At 44.9% G+C, this 18,091-nt stretch overlaps 1 protein-coding gene across 4 annotated transcripts in view; it reads left to right on the plus strand.

Moving 5' to 3' along the window:
- The first annotated feature begins 1,276 nt into the window (after positions 1–1,276).
- The window catches only part of HEPHL1 (hephaestin like 1), a 138,138-nt gene continuing 121,323 nt past the window's right edge, over positions 1,277–18,091 (plus strand). For all 4 annotated transcript variants that reach the window (XM_030200195.1, XM_030200196.1, XM_030200198.1 and 1 more), the window contains exons 1-2: positions 1,277–1,495; positions 7,805–8,049. In XM_030200195.1, coding sequence (XP_030056055.1) covers positions 1,326–1,495; positions 7,805–8,049 — 415 coding nt within the window. In that variant the 5' untranslated portion in view covers positions 1,277–1,325. The remainder of the gene's footprint in view (positions 1,496–7,804; positions 8,050–18,091) is intronic.

An 18,091-nucleotide genomic window follows, 5' to 3' on the forward strand; every position in this document is an offset into this window, starting at 1 on the left:
ATGGCTTATGGACTTTTCTTTTAGGAAGCTATCCAAACCTTTTACCACATTCTCTAGCAACGAATTCCAGAGTTTAATTACACGTCAAGTGAAGAAATATTTTCTCTGATTCGTTTAAAATTTACTACTTTGTAGCTTCAGTGCGTGCCCCCTAGTCCTAGTATTTTTGGAAAGAGTAAACAAGCGATTCACGTCTACTTGTTCCACTCCACCACTCAGCATTTTATATACCTCTATCATATCTTCCCTCAGCCGTCTTTTCTCCAAGCTGAAGAGCCCAAGCCGTTTCAGCCTTTCCTCGTAAGGAAGTCGTCCCATCCCCATTGCAGCCATAGGAGACGGGAAAGATTGTAAAGTTAAATGAGAGTGTGTCAAATGGAAGAGGGATAGAAAGGAGACATATGGGGGTGGTGGGGGAGAGGAAGAAGTAAAATGTACTAGGGGAAAGAGGAGAGTGTGCCAGAGAACGGATGAGATGGGGAAAGGATGCCAGTAGAAGGAGAGGCAAAGGTGGGGTGGAGAAAAGTATGCCAGGACAGAGTAAAGGTTGAGATCAGGGTTGCCAACTGCCCAAAAACTTGGCAAAAAAATGGACCATGTGTCTCTTAATTCCACAGGTGTCACTGGTGAACATGCAGGAGTCCAAAGTAACTAACTGAATCAAATAAATCAATGATGAGGTGCAGGTTGAGTAGTGGGTTGGAGAAGGGGGAGTACAATTGTGCAACCTACATACATACATATTAATTACCAGTGAGGGTCAGTAAAAATGTGGCTAGCTGATAAAGTCTGGCAGACTTGTCAGCCACAAATGGGTTTTTTTTTACATGTTTGTGAGAAAGGAGGAGGAGGCGGATGGGATGAGAATGGAGGTGCAGGGAGGGTAAAATAAAGAGGATTTGGTAGGGGGCTGAGGGTTACTAGATGGCTCCACTTCCAGAAAGGTGAGGATTGAGAAGGTACCCTCCCCCACACACCAAAAATACTGTGGATAAAGTAGGGTGGTAACTGTGGTTGCTGTTAGTCCACTTTAAAGCTAATAGAAATAAAACAGGACAAAAAGCTCATCTTATCCCCCCCCAAGCCGGGTCCGGCCAGGTTTGTTTTGAACTCAAATGGCAAACATTAGAGAGTTGGATTTTTCTGAAGCCTTGGACAAAGGTCCTGTCCCGGTCCCCATAGCAACTCCCGCCCCCTCCCCAGGGCTGCTCCAGCGAGGGAGGTGTCTGTCTGTTGTGCTCTACTCTATGCTCTGCACAGTTTGTCCAAGCCGCAGGGTCAGAGTGAGACAGTCACTCTCAGCTAAAGCGCTGGCCGGGTTAGAAATGCTTCCTAGGGCGACTGGCTGCGCCTCGGCTCTTCTGCTCTCCGCGCTGCTCTTTCAGGCGGCAGAAGCGGCCACCAGGATTTACTATCTGGGGATTGTGGAGGAGGAATGGGACTATGCACCGAGCGGCAAGAATCTCGTCACGGGCCAGAACCTCACCGAGGATGAGTAAGTGACCGGCTGCAAATTCGTTGCAAAGCAGAAAAGCAGCGTCCGTTGTGTTAGCTGGCGCTTGCTATGTATTGTACCAGCCCACCGGGGCACGGCGGGCTCCTGCCAAATTCTTCAGGAGGGGAGGGCGCTCTTTACTAGCCTGAGTTTGGAGGACGCAGAAGGGAAATATATGTGAAGTGTGGTGGTGGGAATCGCCACCGTGTCCAACAGTGTGGATTTGGAACTTGTGATGGAGGTTTGCGCGTACCTGTTGATGACATGGTCTCTAATGTCAAGGATACCTCCCTCCCCCTTCTCGGTGGTAAATGCTTGCACTTTCTCGTTATGCAGTAGTTTAAAACCGCGTGATTATAGAGTCATTGGTTGGAAGCCTGGGATTGGAATTTTAGGGTCGTGGAAAGATAACCACCTGTAATTGTTTGTCAGTGTTTCCTTACAGCTGCGATAGTTTTGAGATAGCTACCGCAGGTTTGTACGTGTTTGGCTCGAATACCAGTAACTGATGGGCTCTGCAAATGTTACACTGCTTGCTTTTTCCTTGCACTGAATTTAACTTAGAATTAGTTGATTCATCAGAGGAGCACGTGGGCTGCTCTTGACACTGTTGGTTCTATTCTTGGTTCTTTCCTTTTGTGCCTAATAATTTTTCTTTTATTTTTCTAAAGTTTAAATCTTTTTTTTGGATGGTCACACCAGGGTGTTCCCCCCCCCCCCCCCCAATAGTTTCAACATAAGCACACTGGGAAAAGACCAAAGGTCCATCGAGCCCAGCATCCTGTCCACGACAGCGGCCAATCCAGGCCAAAGGCACCTGGCAAGTTTCCCAAAAGTACAAACATTCTATACATTTTATTCCTGGAATTGTGGATTTCCCCCCAAGTCCATTTAGTAGTGGTTTATGGACTTGGCCTTTAGGAAACCGTCTAACCCCTTTTAAAATTCTGCTAAGCTAACCGCCTTCACCACATTCTCCGGCAACGAATTCCAGAGTTTAATTATGCATTGGGTGAAGAAATATTTTCTCAGATTTGTTTTAAATTTACTACACTGTAGTTTCATCGCATGCCCCCTAGTCCTAGTATTTTTGAAAAGCGTGAACAGACGCTTCACATCCTCCACTCATTATTTTATATACCTCTATCATGCCTCCCCTCAGCCGTCTCTTCTCCAAGCTGAAAAGCCCTAGCCTCCTTAGTCTTTCTCCATAGGGAAGTTGTCCCATCCCCGCTATCATTTTCGTCGCCCTTCGCTGCACCTTTTCCAATTCTACTATATCTTTCTTGAGATGTGGTGACCAGAATTGAACACAGTACTCAAGGTGCGGTCGCACCATGGAGCGATACAACGGCATTATGACATCCTCACACCTGTTTTCCATACCTTTCCTAATGATACCCAACATTCTATTCGCTTTCCTAGCCGCAGCAGCACACTGAGCAGAAGATTTCAGTGTATTATCGACGACGACACCCAGATCCCTTTCTTGGTCCGTAACTCCTAACGTGGAACCTTGCATGACGTAGCTATAATTCGGGTTCTTTTTTCCCCACATGCATCACCTTGCACTTGCTCACATTAAACGTCATCTGCCATACTACTACTTAACATTTCTAGAGCGCTACTAGGGTTACGCAGCGCTGTACAATTTAACAAAGAGAGACAGTCCCTGCTCAAAGAGCTTACAATCTGCCATCTAACTGTACTTGATCTGTTTGTGTTGTTTACATGTTTTTTGTACATCAGTTTATTACCTAGTAAAGATTCCGATAACATGACATACAGGGCCAGTGCAAGATGGGTGCCCTAGGCCAGCCTTCAGCCTTTGCGACCCCCCCCCCCCCCCCCCCCCCCCCCCCCATTCCTAAATTAACTTTCAGCCAACCCGGGCAGAATATAAATGTTGAAGGAAATAAATAAATAATGAGAGCAGTTTCTAAAACTTGTTTATTCATTCCTATTTAAAAATCATCTACCCTTCCTGTAGGTAAAAGTGTGCATTAATGGTTCTTTGAGTTTGTGCCGTTATATTAGGATATATTAATTGTTTTCATTACAGCAGCTCTTTACTGCCTCCCAGAAGCTGCTATCCTAGGAGACTGCCTAGTTTTGGCTAATGGTTACCTCATTTGTTCACTGGTGGAATAATTAAGGAGGAACTCTGTGAAACTTAAAATACAAAGATTTTCTTGAAAACAATGAAATAGCTCTCAGAACACCAGTGATTATCAATTTTGCTTAACTGACAACTGATTTACAGAAACATGTATTTTACTACTGTTGGTGTTCTTAGTTGCTAACATACTGTATATATACAGGGCTGGATTCATTAAGATTCCCCTCCCCCCATAGGTACATAAGTAATGCCACACTGGGAAAAGACCAAAGGTCGATCGAGCCCAGCATCCTGTCCACGACAGCGGCCAATCCAGGCCAAGGGCACCTGGCGAGCTTCCCAAACGTACAAACATTCTATACATGTTATTCCTGGAATTGTGGATTTTTCACAAGTCCATTTAGTAGTGGTTTATGGACTTGTCCTTTAGGAAACTGTCTAGCCCCTTTTTAAACTCTGCTAAGCTAACCGCCTTCACCACGTTCTCCGGCAACGAATTCCAGAGTTTTAATTATGCGTTGGGTGAAGAGCCTTAATGAATTGTGCTCCTAGTGCATTTCATGTGCTCATCAAAGCTGGTTCTGTCTTCAAGGATCCTAGATCTGTAGCTACTGTTAAGCCACAAATCTGGCCCTTATTGCAGAGGAATTAGCAAAGAATCATATAAAACCAGGAGAAGTGGTAATTGGTTGGGCTTACAGTGCACACCCAAGCCTCCCCCCCCCCCCCAAGTGATCCAGCAGGAGGAGGAAGAGGAAAGTGACTGCACTTTGCCATTTGTGCCATGTCTGCCTCTTCCATCTCTCTAACCCAGTGGTTCTCACCCACACTGTTGTGTCACCAAAACTTTGACGGCAAGCTTGTGCTTTTCTTTTATGTTGCTGCAAGTTGGGGAGAGTTGAGAACCAGGAAGTCAGGTACTTGAAATCTCCTTATCTGGTCTCCATTTCTGCCACCAGGCCTAACTGGAAATGTAGCAGGTCTGAAACCCCCCTCTCCCACTCACCCCAGCTGTCACCGCTATTGCACCTGTATTTTTCTTGCATCATTGTTCGAAGCAATTAAGAGGTATATAGGTTTTTTTTTCTTTTGTTCAGCTTGAATAGCTTGAGTGTAATTAAGGTTTAGGTCTTTTTACCACCATCCCAATAATCATGCATATCCCAGTAAAAGATTGGAATGATAAAAGACCAGGCCACGTAATGTATGAGAAAAGCAGTTTATTAACTTACCAATAGAGTATACGGAATTAAAGATTTTCTCATAGGAGTACAGTTCTTCCTATGCAAAGGTATTGGCTGAGACTGTCTCAAACATTTACTAATCAGACTGCTGCTTATATACTGTTTCCATACAAAGCTCTTTCATAAAACATTAGTTCATTCTTTTCACTCATCTTTTTCTCCTATGTTGTACAGCCAAAAGCTCCTGGCTACTTTTCTATTATCTCATGTTCCGTTTCCTGAACTCCTGTTCACATACCATTCCAGCTACAGTCATGTCTGTTAGTTTGGTCGGCCTTCACCTCTAAAACATCCCTTGAGCCGTAACCGTACTGCTATTTCTTCATCAGATGAAAAAGTCAAGACAACTGGGGTGAACAGGAGAAGTATTTTGGAAAGGAAAGGGAGGAGGGAGATGGGGCGATAGTTGGAAGGGCAGGTAGGGTCCATTGAAGGTTTTTTTGAGGAGTGGTGTAACCAGGGGCGTAGCCAGACTTCGGCGGGAGGCGGGTCCAAGTGAGGGGGCACATTTTAGCCCCCCCCCCCGGTGCCGCCGACCCCCCCCACCCACCATTTTGACCCCCCCACCGCCACCACCGCCAACCCTCCCCCGCCGCTGTCGGCTAACTTTGCTGGCGGGGGACCCCAACCACCGCCAGCTGAGGTCCTCTTTTATCGGCGCAGGGCTTAGTTCTGTTTCTGTGAGTCTGACGTCTTGCACGTTGTGCGTGCAGGACGTCAGACTCACAGAAACAGAACGAAGCCTTGCACTGGAAGAAGAGGACCTTGGCTGGTGGGGGTTGGGGTCCCCCGCCAGCAAAGGTAGCCGACGGTGGCGGGGGAGGGTTGGCGGCAGGGGGGGGGGTCGAGAGGGTAATTGGCAGGGGGGTCCAGGGCCAAATCTACGGGGGCCCAGGCCCCCGTGGCCCCACATAGCTACGCCACTGGGTGTAACTACAGCATATTTGAAGGCATCAGGAACAGTTGGAGTGGAAATAGAAAGATTGAGGGTAACACAGATAGAAGGGATAACAGTAGGAGAGATTGTGCTGACTAGATGGGTGGGAATAGGATCAGAAGAACAGGTAGTCAGTTTGGAGGAGGAAAGAAAATGTGCAGTTTCCTTTCACATTTCAGAAAAGGAGGAAGGGGTTGAAGGAGGATTGACAGAATGCACTGGGGGAAGGAGAGGTGGAGGTGACTTGGTTGAGAACTCAAGGTTAATCTTGTGAACCTTATCATGAAAGTACTCAGGCCATAGTTTGGGGAGAAAGTGAAGGAGGGGTTGAAGATGAAGGCACTTTAAGGAGAGAATTCAGTGTGGCAAAGAGACATCGAGGGTTGGAGCCAATAAAGCTTGTCAAGTGGATGTAGTAGTCTTGTTTGGCAAGTGAAAGAGCAGACTGGAAGGAGGTCAGCAAGAATTGGAAATGTATGAAGTCAACATGGGCACGGGATTTAAGCCTCATTGACAGACTTGGATGACAAAGAGGGGCATAATCGAAAGGGGCGCCCAAGTTTTCCTGAGGACGTCCTCACAGGATGTCCCGGCAAAGGGGCGGGGAAACCCATATTATCGAAACAAGATGTGCGTCCATCTTTCGTTTCGATAATACGGTCGTGGACGCCCAAATCTTGACATTTAGGTCGTCCTTAGACTTGGTCGTTTCTGATTTTCGGCGATAATGGAAACTAAGGACGCCCATCTCAGAAATGACCAAATGCAAGCCCTTTGGTTGTGGGAGGAGCCAGCATTCATAGTGCACTGGTTCTTCTGACGTGCCAGGACACCAACCGGGCACCCTAGGGGGCACTGCAGTGGACTTCAGAAAAAGCTCCCTTACTTTGTGTGCTGATCCCCCCAACACCCTCCCCCCAAAACCCACTCACCACAACTGTACACCACTACCATAGCCCTTACGGGCTGCTCTAACCTGATTGCTACTTGAACCATGAGACACTATCCCATGTGAAGCAATTACAAGTCTAGCCCCAACAGCAGTCAGAAGCACTACTACCCTCTTCCTTGGTGGTAGTGGGGGGGAGTGTAGGGCAGTTTTCACGGGGAAAGAAAGCATCACTCAGGGGAGATAGAGAGGACTGGAAGGAGGGAGAGAAAATGAGGATAGGGAAGGAAGGAAAATAGAAATAAAACGGAGAGAATGTCAGAAATGGGATGGGTTCAGAAAGAGGGGAAATCAGATTGGGTGCTTGAGAGGATAAGCAGGGAATGGAACTGGAAAACAGAGGGACGAGAGGCTGGATAATGGATAAATAGTTGAGGGATGAAGCAGAGTAGAGAGATGGTAGGAAGAGAGTTTAGGAAGAAGAGAGAAAAGAACAGAGGCAGACAAGATAGAAGGCATGTTTAGTGGGTCATATATCAATGGTTAATGCATGCTATGTGTTGTAGGGCCCGTAGGTATAATATAGTCCGTGTGGCAGATAGCATGTTCTAATACTGTTAGTGCCGTAATCTACTATGTTACTGTGTTACCATTAGTAAATGACCCCCTATAGTGGGGATAGTTCGAGACAGACATAACAGGAAAGAAAACAAGAAAATGGAGAGAAAGCAATGGAAGGTAAGAAAAGAGGTGAAAACTGAAGTGGAGAAAAGAATGAAAGAGTAATATAAAATATTCAGTCACACAAAGTTTGGAAAACAAATTACATTTTTCATAGAGTGCAGTAATCAAAACTTTTTTCTTTTGCATATTCTTTTTCCTATCAATCCTGCTGGAAACTGTAGACCATGGTTCATTTCAGACCACAAAATTCTTACATTAATAAATGTTACTGCTGAATGATGACTTCAGTTATCTCCATGAACCATGACAGACTCAAAGAGAGGAAAATGGAGCTGGTAATCAATTTTCCCTCTTTTGTTGGCGGTGGCAGCAGGTTAATCCTAAGTTTCTAACATTCTATCTATGTTTCATCTTCTTTTTTTTTTCTCTATTTTAGACAAGCTACTGTGTTTTTGACAAGAGAAGGAAACAAAATAGGACGTGTTTACAAAAAAGCAATTTATAGACAGTTCACAGATGAGGCCTACACTACAGAAGTTCATAAACCATCCTGGCTTGGGTTTCTTGGGCCACTATTGAAGGCTGAAGTAGAAGATGAACTAGTAATTCATATGAAGAATTTTGCCTCCCGGCCATATTCTCTACATCCACATGGAGTTTTCTACGAAAAAGATTCTGAAGGTATAAAATGAATTATGCTTCACAGTGTCAGCTGGTGACCTATACAATAAGTGGTCTTTCCAGAGTTAGTAATTGTGGTCCATCCCAAAAAGCGAGATTTACCAGCTCAGTCGTTGCAGCTAAAGGGATTGTCGTGCTCTGAGCCAACTGGCAGTGTCCCAGGTTTAGAGAAAAAAATATCCGCCAGAAGGCGGAGAACTCTAGACACCCCACGGACAACAACAAGAAATGAAATAAAAGTGGGAGGGTGACCAAGGATTCCAAAGACTGAAAGGATATATAATAATAAAGATGTTTATTGAGGTATAAAGACTCGACACAACGTCGTGTTTCGGCTGTTAGGCCTGCATCAGGAGTCTATAATCAAATTTTGAATACGTAAATTATAAAAACAATATAAAAGTAGACAACATATATATACGTTTAAATATTTAAAATTAATTTTATAATTTTAAATGTTATTATATAAAAAAGTATGTATAATAATAACAAATTAGATGCATTTAAGAATGAATATGAATTTAAACGGATGATTAAATTTTTAAGAAAATAAAACATTTTAATTCATCAAAAAATAAAATAAAACCTTCCATATTTAGATATATGTAAAGACAAAAAATGGTGTGCTTGTATAAAAATGATGTACATATAAATATATGTACATCATTTTTATACAAGCACACATGCATTCTTAAATGCATCTAATTTGTTATTATTATACATACTTTTTTATATAATAACATTTAAAATTATAAAATTAATTTTAAATATTTAAACGTATATATATGTTGTCTACTTTTATATTGTTTTTATAATTTACGTATTCAAAATTTGATTATAGACTCCTGATGCAGGCCTAACAGCCGAAACACGACGTTGTGTCGAGTCTTTATACCTCAATAAACATCTTTATTATTATATATCCTTTCAGTCTTTGGAATCCTTGGTCGCCCTCCCACTTTTAGTGTCCCAGGTTTAAGCATGAAAACAGAAAGTAACTTGCATTTTAACCTGTGGCGGTGCCAGTGGCTGTGCAGAGAAAAGAGCACAGTGGTGAGGGCAAAACATGCTCTTGCCACTGTGAAGGTTGAGCTGCTGAGGCAGGCTTTTGGCACTTTTGAGCTTTGGTGCCCTGAGTGAAGAAATATAGTAGCCCTTGCTCTCAGTGAAATACAGGCCAATGACCCAGGCTAAGAGCTAGGCCTCTTGAAATCCAAAAATCATCTCTGATACAAGAGCTAGGCTTTTAAAAATCAGAGATCACCTTTGACACAGTTAAATTTTACTGTAGCAAATGCTGAAGTAAGTGCTCAGAGAGCTGACAGAGGGTGGAGGGAATCTACTCTGTAGATAAGGAGGAGACTGGCACCTGCAAGACGTCATGAGCAAGAGTTGCTATGGTTATGTAGAGATAGTACTAGGTCAGCTGCACCCCGGGTGAGAACATCCAAAGGGGGGGCTAGGGGAAGGTTTGGGAACACATGAAGTCATTTTGATCAACTGATAAGGACCAAGATCTCTGGTGAGCAAGCTAGGGTCCATTGGAATGAATGGGGTTAAAATTGTATATAAGCAGCAGTCTGAGGGGTATTAGATCAGTGAGTGAAGGAGAAGGGAGAAGGAAGGCTACAAGAGAAGACTCCAGAAGGCCAGAGAGAGAGGACGTGTCATGTAATGCTGTTCCACCATATGACTGCCTGAACTGCTTGTACTATCCTTGGTAAGATATCAATGTCAATAAACTGAATTTCTTTTCCTACTAAATACTGGGTTCCTTTCTAATTACATAGGTTTATACTGCCTTGACTGCTAACACTGTCATGAGCAGATACAGGATTGGGGTGATTAAGTACCTAGAGGGGATAGACAATTCTGTCCAGGATAGTAGAGAGAGCCCCTGGCTTCCGCTGCCCAAACGGGTGAGGCAGATCTAATAATTACATGAGCCAGTGCTCACCTGGCTTAGGGTTACCATATTTGCCCCCACCCCGCCCCCTGTCACATACCACCCCACCCCTTTCACACCCCCCTAAGGGTGTCCTATCCTCCCCTTGCCTTACTGTACTGCCGTAGTGGTCTAGTCACCTCTTTGGGGCAGGAAAGAGCCCCTTTTTTCTTGCTCAGAACGGCTGGAGAGACTGTCTTGCTCCCTTCTGTATCAGTGCTGATTCAAAATGGCCACCGAGAATGACCATGCAAGACTTCTGCAGAAGTCTTGCGAGGCTGCTTCAACTCTCGGCGGCCATTTTGAATCAGCGACGGGACCAGAGTCAGCAAACAGTCTACAGGCACTCTGGGCAGGAAAGAGGTCACTACACCACCAGGGCAGTACAGGGAGGGGAGGATAGAACACCACTAGGCCCGCCAGCCTGCCCGTTTGTCCGCAAATCTGGACAAACGGGCAGGATGGCAAAACCCGCCCGGTTGCACGGCCAAGTCCTCAAAAAGAAGACATGTCTGGGTAAAAACCGGACATATGGTAACCCTAACCTGGCTCATGCTTTGAGCCGGCCCTGGTTCCAGTGAGAGCGATTGAGGGCCAAAGTTTGAGAGACACTTCAGGAATTATGTGCAGGATATAAATAGGACTGTACTGACACCTGAGGCATCCATAAGACCCTTTGTTATTAGTTTAAATCCATTTTCACCAATAGATTGCCAGGTTTTACAAAAAGAGGAATTGGTTTAAAATGATTTTAGATTTTGAGTCAGCCCTGGATTTCTGACAGTTCTATCCTGATGCATCATGGACCCCCAGCACTGATTTCAATGGATAGAATAAATGACTACAAATATCACACTGCATTTGGGATGAAAACTGAAAACCTGGACTGGCCAAAAGATTCTCTTTCTTTGTTTTGGGTAACTTGGCAGCTCTGCTGCTGCAGGTACTGACAATGTGGCTTGTTTCTTCCAGCCTCTGCTGTTAGTGATGCCAGTGAGAATTGTTCTACCTTCACCTGCTGCTGTTGTGGCTGAATGTGTCCCGCTAGTACCAGAAGAGAATACTGAAGGTTCAGTCTAATTTTGAATTTAGTCTGGGCTTTGATCTTCAGGAGGGTCCTATACACCATGCAAGATACTAATATTCTACTTTGGCTGCCCAAAAGTGGCACCTTGCACTTTTTTTTCCTTACATTGCCTCATTCCCCAGGGTCTTTGACTCACTTTCACATTCTTTTCTCCTCACTCCCTCAATCTGTCACTTCCTCCCCTTAACTCACCTCACCACAGCGTCACTTTATCACCTCCCATTTCATTCACTCTTCTGGAAATTTGCTTTGACTCTGCTGTCACCGCTGATAACACAGCTTGGATGTCCCTGCCATGAGAACACAAGAGTAGCCATACTGGGTCAGACCAATGGTCCATCTAGCCCAGTATCCTGTTTCCAAACAGTGGCCAAGCCAGGTCACAAGTATCTGGCAGAAACCCAATTATCGTTTATCGTTTACTATACCGTTACAAATTGTATGCACAAAACAGAACAGTTCACAATATCAGTATAAAAAAAATCATAATATAAAAACAACAGACATAAAAAGAATTCCATCAACTTGATAGGAAAGCATGGCAAACTTAAAACAGACGTTCTACAAGATGATCAATACCACTACACACTAAACAGCCATTCACGACAAATACATTATTTATTTATTGCATTTGTATCCCACATTTTCCCACCTTTCTTCACTACATAATTACTTCTGTCTAAATACTGCCTTCCATCACAGATTATTTTCAAACGTGTTTTGAAACAAATATGTTTTCAAAAATTTATGAAATTGAATGTAAGACTGCTCCAGTCTAAGGTTTTTGGGAAGGCAGTTCCAAAGAGAAGGCTGAAAAAAGAAAGCTGAGCAACATTTCCATGCTTTCAATCCTGGGGCAAGCAGTTGCTTCCTCAGGTTTGTCTCAATATCAAACTATGGACTTTTTCTCCAGGAACGTGTTCAAACCATTTTTAAACCCAGATATGCAAAATGTTCCAGAGCTTAACTATTCTTTGAGTGGAAAAATATTTCTTCCTATTTGTTTTAAAAGTATTTCCATGTAACTTTTTTGACTGTCCCCTAGTCTTTGTACTTTTGGAATGAGTGAAAAATTGATCTACTTGTTCTATACCACTCAGGATTTTGTAGACCTCAGTCATATCTTCCCTCATCCATCTCTTTTTTCTAAGCTGAAGAGCCCTAACCTCTTTAGCCTTTTCTCATACGAGAGGTGTTTCATCCCCTTTATCATTTTGGTCACTCTTCTTTGAACCTTTTCTAATTCGCTATATCTTTTTTGAGATATGGTGACCAAAACTGAATGCAATACGGTGCGGTCGCACCATGGAGCGATACTGAGGCATTATAGTATTTTTGGTCTTATTCACCATCCCTTTCCTAATAATTCCTGTTTGCTTTTTTGGCCGCCGCCACATTCTCAGCAGAAGATTTCAGCATATTATCTACGACATCCAGATCTACTTCTTGAGCGCTGACCCCCAAGGTAGACCCTAGCATCAGGTAACTGTGATTTGGATTATTCTTTCCAATATGCATCACCTTTCATTTGTCCATATTAAATTTCATCTGCCATTTGGATGCACAGTCCTCGAATTTCCTAAGGTCTTCCTGCAATATTTCACAGTCCGCATGTGTTTTAACAACCCTGAATAGTTTTGTATCATCTGCAAATTTGATCACCTCAGTCTTCATTCAGATTTCCATATCATTTATAAATATGTTAAATAGCACCGGTCCCAGTACAGATCCCCGTGGCACTCCACTGTTCACTCTCCTCCATTGAGAGAAATGACCATTTAACCCTACCCTCTGTTTTCTGTCCAATAACCAATTCTTTATCCACACCAGAACCTTGCCTCCTATCCCATGACTCGTTATTTTTCTCAGGAGTCTTTCATGAGGAACTTTATCAAAAGCTTTCTGAAAATCTAGATATACTACATCAACCGGCTCACATGTTTATTTATGCCTTCAAAGAAGAGAGGCAAGAGTTCCCTCGGTTGAATCCAGGCTGACTCTGTCCCATTAAACCATGTTTGTCTACGTGTTCTATAATTTTATTCTTTATAATACTTTCCAGTATTTTGCCCAGCACCGACATCAGGCTTACTGGTCTATAATTTCCTGGATCACCCTAGAACCCTTTTTAAAAATCCTACCATTCTGGTGACCATTAGTAAGTTGAAGACCAGGGAGGACCTTCCCTGGGCCTACCAAGAATATGCTGACATATACTCCAAACAACAGCCTGAGACTCTAGCACCGCACTGGGACTATGACTGTCCTATTGACCTGCTACCTGAAAAGATGCCCCCGAGAGGTAGAGTCTACCCCCTCTTTCACTTTTGAGACCGAAGCATTGTCCGTATACATTAAGGATAATATGCAGAGAGGGTTCATCTGCCCGTCCACGACTCCAGCAGGGCCAGGGTTTTTCTTTGTTGGCAAGAAGGATGGAGGGGCTACGTCCATGCATTGACTATAGGGGATGAATGCTGTTACCATAAATAATAATTACCCCTTTCAGAAAAAAAGCAGATCAAAAAAGACAAAAAAATCGAACAGGAGGGTAACAGAAGTAGTGGTTACCTTGCAATAAACCACTTCTTCTGTTACCCTCCTGTTCCATTTTTTTTTGTCTTTTTTCATCTGCTTTTTTTTTCTTTTGGTTTGCTATTTCTGTGGCAGATCTTTGCCTTTTTTTGTTTCTGTCTAACTACCCCCTTCTACTCATTTCAGAACTATTCGACTGGCTCCCAGGGTCCCGTATCTTCTCCAAATTGGATCTATGAGGAGCCTATAACTTAATCTGCATCCAGGAGGGTGAAGAGTGGAAGACAGTGTTCAACACCAGAGACAGGCACTATGAATATCTCATTATGCTGTTTGGGCTTGCCAGTGCCCCTGCTGTCTTTCAGAATTTTGTCAACGACATATTCCAAGACTTACTATACAAATGTGTTCTCATATACCTTGATGATATCCTGATCTTGCTTGCTGGAACAGCACCTGCAGCAAATCAAGACAGTGCTGCAAAGCCTGTGCCAGAATCTGCTGTATGCCAAGTTGGAAAAATTAGTTTTTAAGCGCACTGAACTACCCTTCCTAGGGTATATCATTTTTGACCAGGTGCTATGGATGGATCCTGACAAGCTCTCAGCGATCCATGACTGTCCTCGTCCTCTTGGGTGCTGAGCATTTCAGAGATTCCTGGGATTTGCCAGTTATTACTGGCAGTTCATTCAGAACTACTCCTCCATTGCGGAACCTCTGATGGCTCTTATCCGGAAGGAGGCTAACCCTCGAGACTGACCAATGGAGGCTATGGCAGCATTTGACTGCCTGAAGCAGGACTTCATGTCTGCCCCAATTCTTTGACACTCAGATCCCAGAAGGCATTTCTTCATTGAGGTAGACACATCCGCCATAGGTGCTGGCGCCATACTATCCTAGGCTGATACCAATGGGTAAACTGCTTCCTTGTGCCTAATTTTCTTGAAAGTTCTCTTCAGCTGAAAAAACTTTACTATTGGAGCCCTGGAACTCTTGGCCATAAAATGGCACTAGAGGAGTGGCACCACTTACTCAAGGGAGCCAAATATCCGTTAATCATACTGAAGGATCATTAAAAACCTGCTGTATCTCCAAGAAGCTCGCCTACTTAATCCACGACAAGCCCGGTGATCCTTGTTCTTCTGCTTCAATTTTCAGATGTTTTTTTTTTTTGTCCTGCACAGAAGAACATCAAAGCGGATGCGCTGTCTCAATTTATGGAAACTACCAAAGAGACGTCTGACCTCCAGCACATCATAGACCCTGCCCAGATTTTGACTGCTACCACAGTGCCGGTTCCACCTGGCAAAACCAAAGTGCTCAAATTACTCCAGAAGGCCGTAAAATAGGGGCACAACTCTAAAATCACTGGACACCCTGGAGTTTGAGGTACCACCAAACTGATATCCCACTTGTATTGGGGGCCTAGCCTGAAGAAGGTCATAAAAGAATTTGTCACAGCCTGTCCCGTTTGTGCACAGTACAAACTTTCCCATGCCCGTCCATGGGGTCTTCTTCAACCACTCCCAGCACCCAAGAAACCTTGGATACATCTCGCAATGGATTTCATCACTGATATCTCCACTCTCTGACAGTTTCTCCACCATTTGTGTGGTGGTGGACCGCTTCTTGAAGATGGCTTACTTTGTGCCTCTAGCTGAGCTACCATCAGCCTGCACTTTAGTCCAGCATTTCCTGAAAGAAATCTTCTGCCTTTACAGGCTGCCCAAGTCCATTGCTTTAGATTGAGGGGGGTGCAGTTTACCTCCAGATTTTGGCAGAGACTCAATAGTTCATTACAGGTAAAAATGTATTTCTCATCCAGATACCACCCACAGACCAATGGTCAAACAGAGAGAATCAATCAAATCCTGAAAACCTTCCTGTGTACTTATGTCTCTACTTTACTCAATGACTGGTCCCGGCTGTTACCCTGGGCAGAGTTCTGTTATAACAATCAGGTAAGCGAATCTACAGGAGCTTCCCCCTTTTTGATAGTATTCAGCCAACATCCTCGAGTGCCTGTGCCAGTGCCTCCTATACTGAAGGTTCCTGCAGTTGAAGAAACCATCATATCCCTCTCTCAGATTTGGGAAACAACACGAAAACTCTTAATTCAGGCCACCCAGAGGCACAAGTGGCGGGCTGACAGAAGAAGATGTGTGGCTCCGCGCTTGCATACTGGAGATTTAGTCTGTCTTTCCATGCAGAATCTATGCTTCAAAACCCCCTCTGTCCAGTTTGCTTCCTGGCTTATCGGGCCGTACCCGGTTATCCATCAGGTGGGCCCAGCTACTTACCATCTGAAGCTGCCCGCCAACTTACAGGTTCATAAAACTTTCCACATATCCCTGTTGAAGCCACTGGTACTAAGGAAATCCGGCAAGGTCCCACTGACACCTCTACTAGTTGACGCCAATCCCAGTGAAGAATCTGAGGTCCAAGGCATTCTTGACTTCCGAAGGGTATGAGGGAGCTTGCAATCTCATTGCCTGGAAGGGCTTCGGTCCAGAGGAGAATTCTTGGGAGCCAGCAGACCAGGTCCATGCCCCAGCCCTTCTCTGCTGATTCCACCGAAGCTTTCCATGGAAGCCCAGACCTACTGTAAGAAGGACAAGGGGCCTTGAGGGGGAAATACTGTCACGGCTGTCACCGTACCCTGGTCCTGTTACCTGCACGTTAGTGGGGACTGAGTGAACCGCGAGGCCATTCAGGAGCAGGTTCCCTTGGTCGCAAGCCTTGTGGTGGCTCTAGTGTGCCGGGTCCTCCACGCTGCAGGATACCTTCTTAGTGGCTGGTTCCCTAGGTTTGTGCACGCATGCCCCCATGTGCCTTTTGTAGGGGCTGACTGCTCCTGGTGCCCAATGATGATTTCAGTACTTGACTACTTAAGGCGGTCAGCCCTCCCCTCATTGCCTTTGCAACATTTGCCAGCCTTGCCTAGCCATGTGTTGCCTGGCCCTCCTCCCCCATGAGTCCTGCTGTTCCTGCTCCAGTTCCAGCCTGTGTTTGTTCCTGCTCCAGTTCCAGTTGAGCCCATCTTGGTTTCTGTACCAATTCCTGCAGTTCCTCCTCCAGTTCCAGCCAGTACTTTTTCCTGCTGTTCCTGCTCCGGTTCTAGTACCTGTTCCTTCTCCAGTTCCAGCCGTACTAGTTCCTGCTCCAGTTCCATTCAAACCCGTCTTGGTTCCAGTACTAGTTTCTTCTGTTCCTGCTCCAGTTCCAGCCATGTACCAGCTCCTGTGGTTTCTGCTCTAGTTCCAGCCAAAGCCATTTTGTCTCCAGTTCTAGTTCCTGCTGAGACCGTCTTGTCTCCTTTACCATCTCCAGTCCTGGCCTTCCACATGATTCTCTGTGGTCGCCTTCCATCCAGCCTTCCATTTGCCACCTCATTGACTCATCTGCCATCGGCTTGGGCCTCCTGGTCTTCTGGTCAGGGATCCAACGGCAGTCCAAGGGCTTACTCTCCAATCTCGTAACTACTTCCTCTGCAATTCTTGGGAAGCATTTTCAGTTTCAAGCTATGCCATTCAGCCTTTCTATGGCTCCCTAGATCTTCTCCAAGGTCATGGTGGTGGTAGTGGCATTTCTGAGGGAGGAATCAGTTTATCTCTATCTGGATGACTGGTTGATCAGGGCTTCTTCCATTCTGGAGAGCTATTGGACTGCATCCAGAGTGAACTTTCAGTTGCTTGGGTGGGTAATCAATTTCTTGAAGAGCCTTTTGATTCCCATGCAGTCCCTGGAGTATTTAGGAGTTTGCTTTGACACTTCATAAAGATGAGTGTTTCTGACAGATCTCAGATGGGGTAAGATTTAAAGTCAGATCTGTTTGTTGTTGGAGACTCTGAATCCAAGAACGTGTGATTATGTCCAAGTTATGGGCTCCATGGTGATGACGATCGATGTAGTTCCATGGGCTAGGGCTCACATGCGTCCTCTTCAGCAGTCTTTTGTGGTCTGTTGGTCACCCCTATCTCAGGACTTATCAGCTCTTCCTTCCATGGACTTGGCAGGTGAGAACCAGCATGTCATGGTGGCTACATCTATTGAATCTGTCAGGGGACTTCTCTGCCCTCCCGCCTTGGGTGGTGGTGGTGATGGATTCCAGCCTTTCAGACTGGGAAGCCCACTGTCTCAATCACAATGCTCAGGATCTCTGGAACTGAATGGAGTTGGCTTGGCCGATCAATCCTCTGGAACGCCAGGTAGTCTGCAAGGTGTTTCTGGCTTTCCAGTGCCTTCTGCGGGGCAAGTCAGTGCAGATTCTATTGGACAATCTCACGGCTGTGGCTTACATCAACAAGCAGGGAGGCACTCACAGTGCTCAGTTGGTGATAGAGTCTCACCTCCTGCTTCCTGGGCAGAAACACATTTGTCCCAGATTTCTCCAGCACTCATTGTGGGATCTCACCGTGTCCAAGTTGATTTTCTTGATCCAGGGGAAATGGAAGCTCTCCCTGGAGGTTTTCGAC

Source organism: Microcaecilia unicolor, chromosome 4 (assembly GCF_901765095.1).
Source record: "Microcaecilia unicolor chromosome 4, aMicUni1.1, whole genome shotgun sequence".
NCBI classification, from domain to species: Eukaryota; Metazoa; Chordata; class Amphibia; order Gymnophiona; family Siphonopidae; genus Microcaecilia; species Microcaecilia unicolor.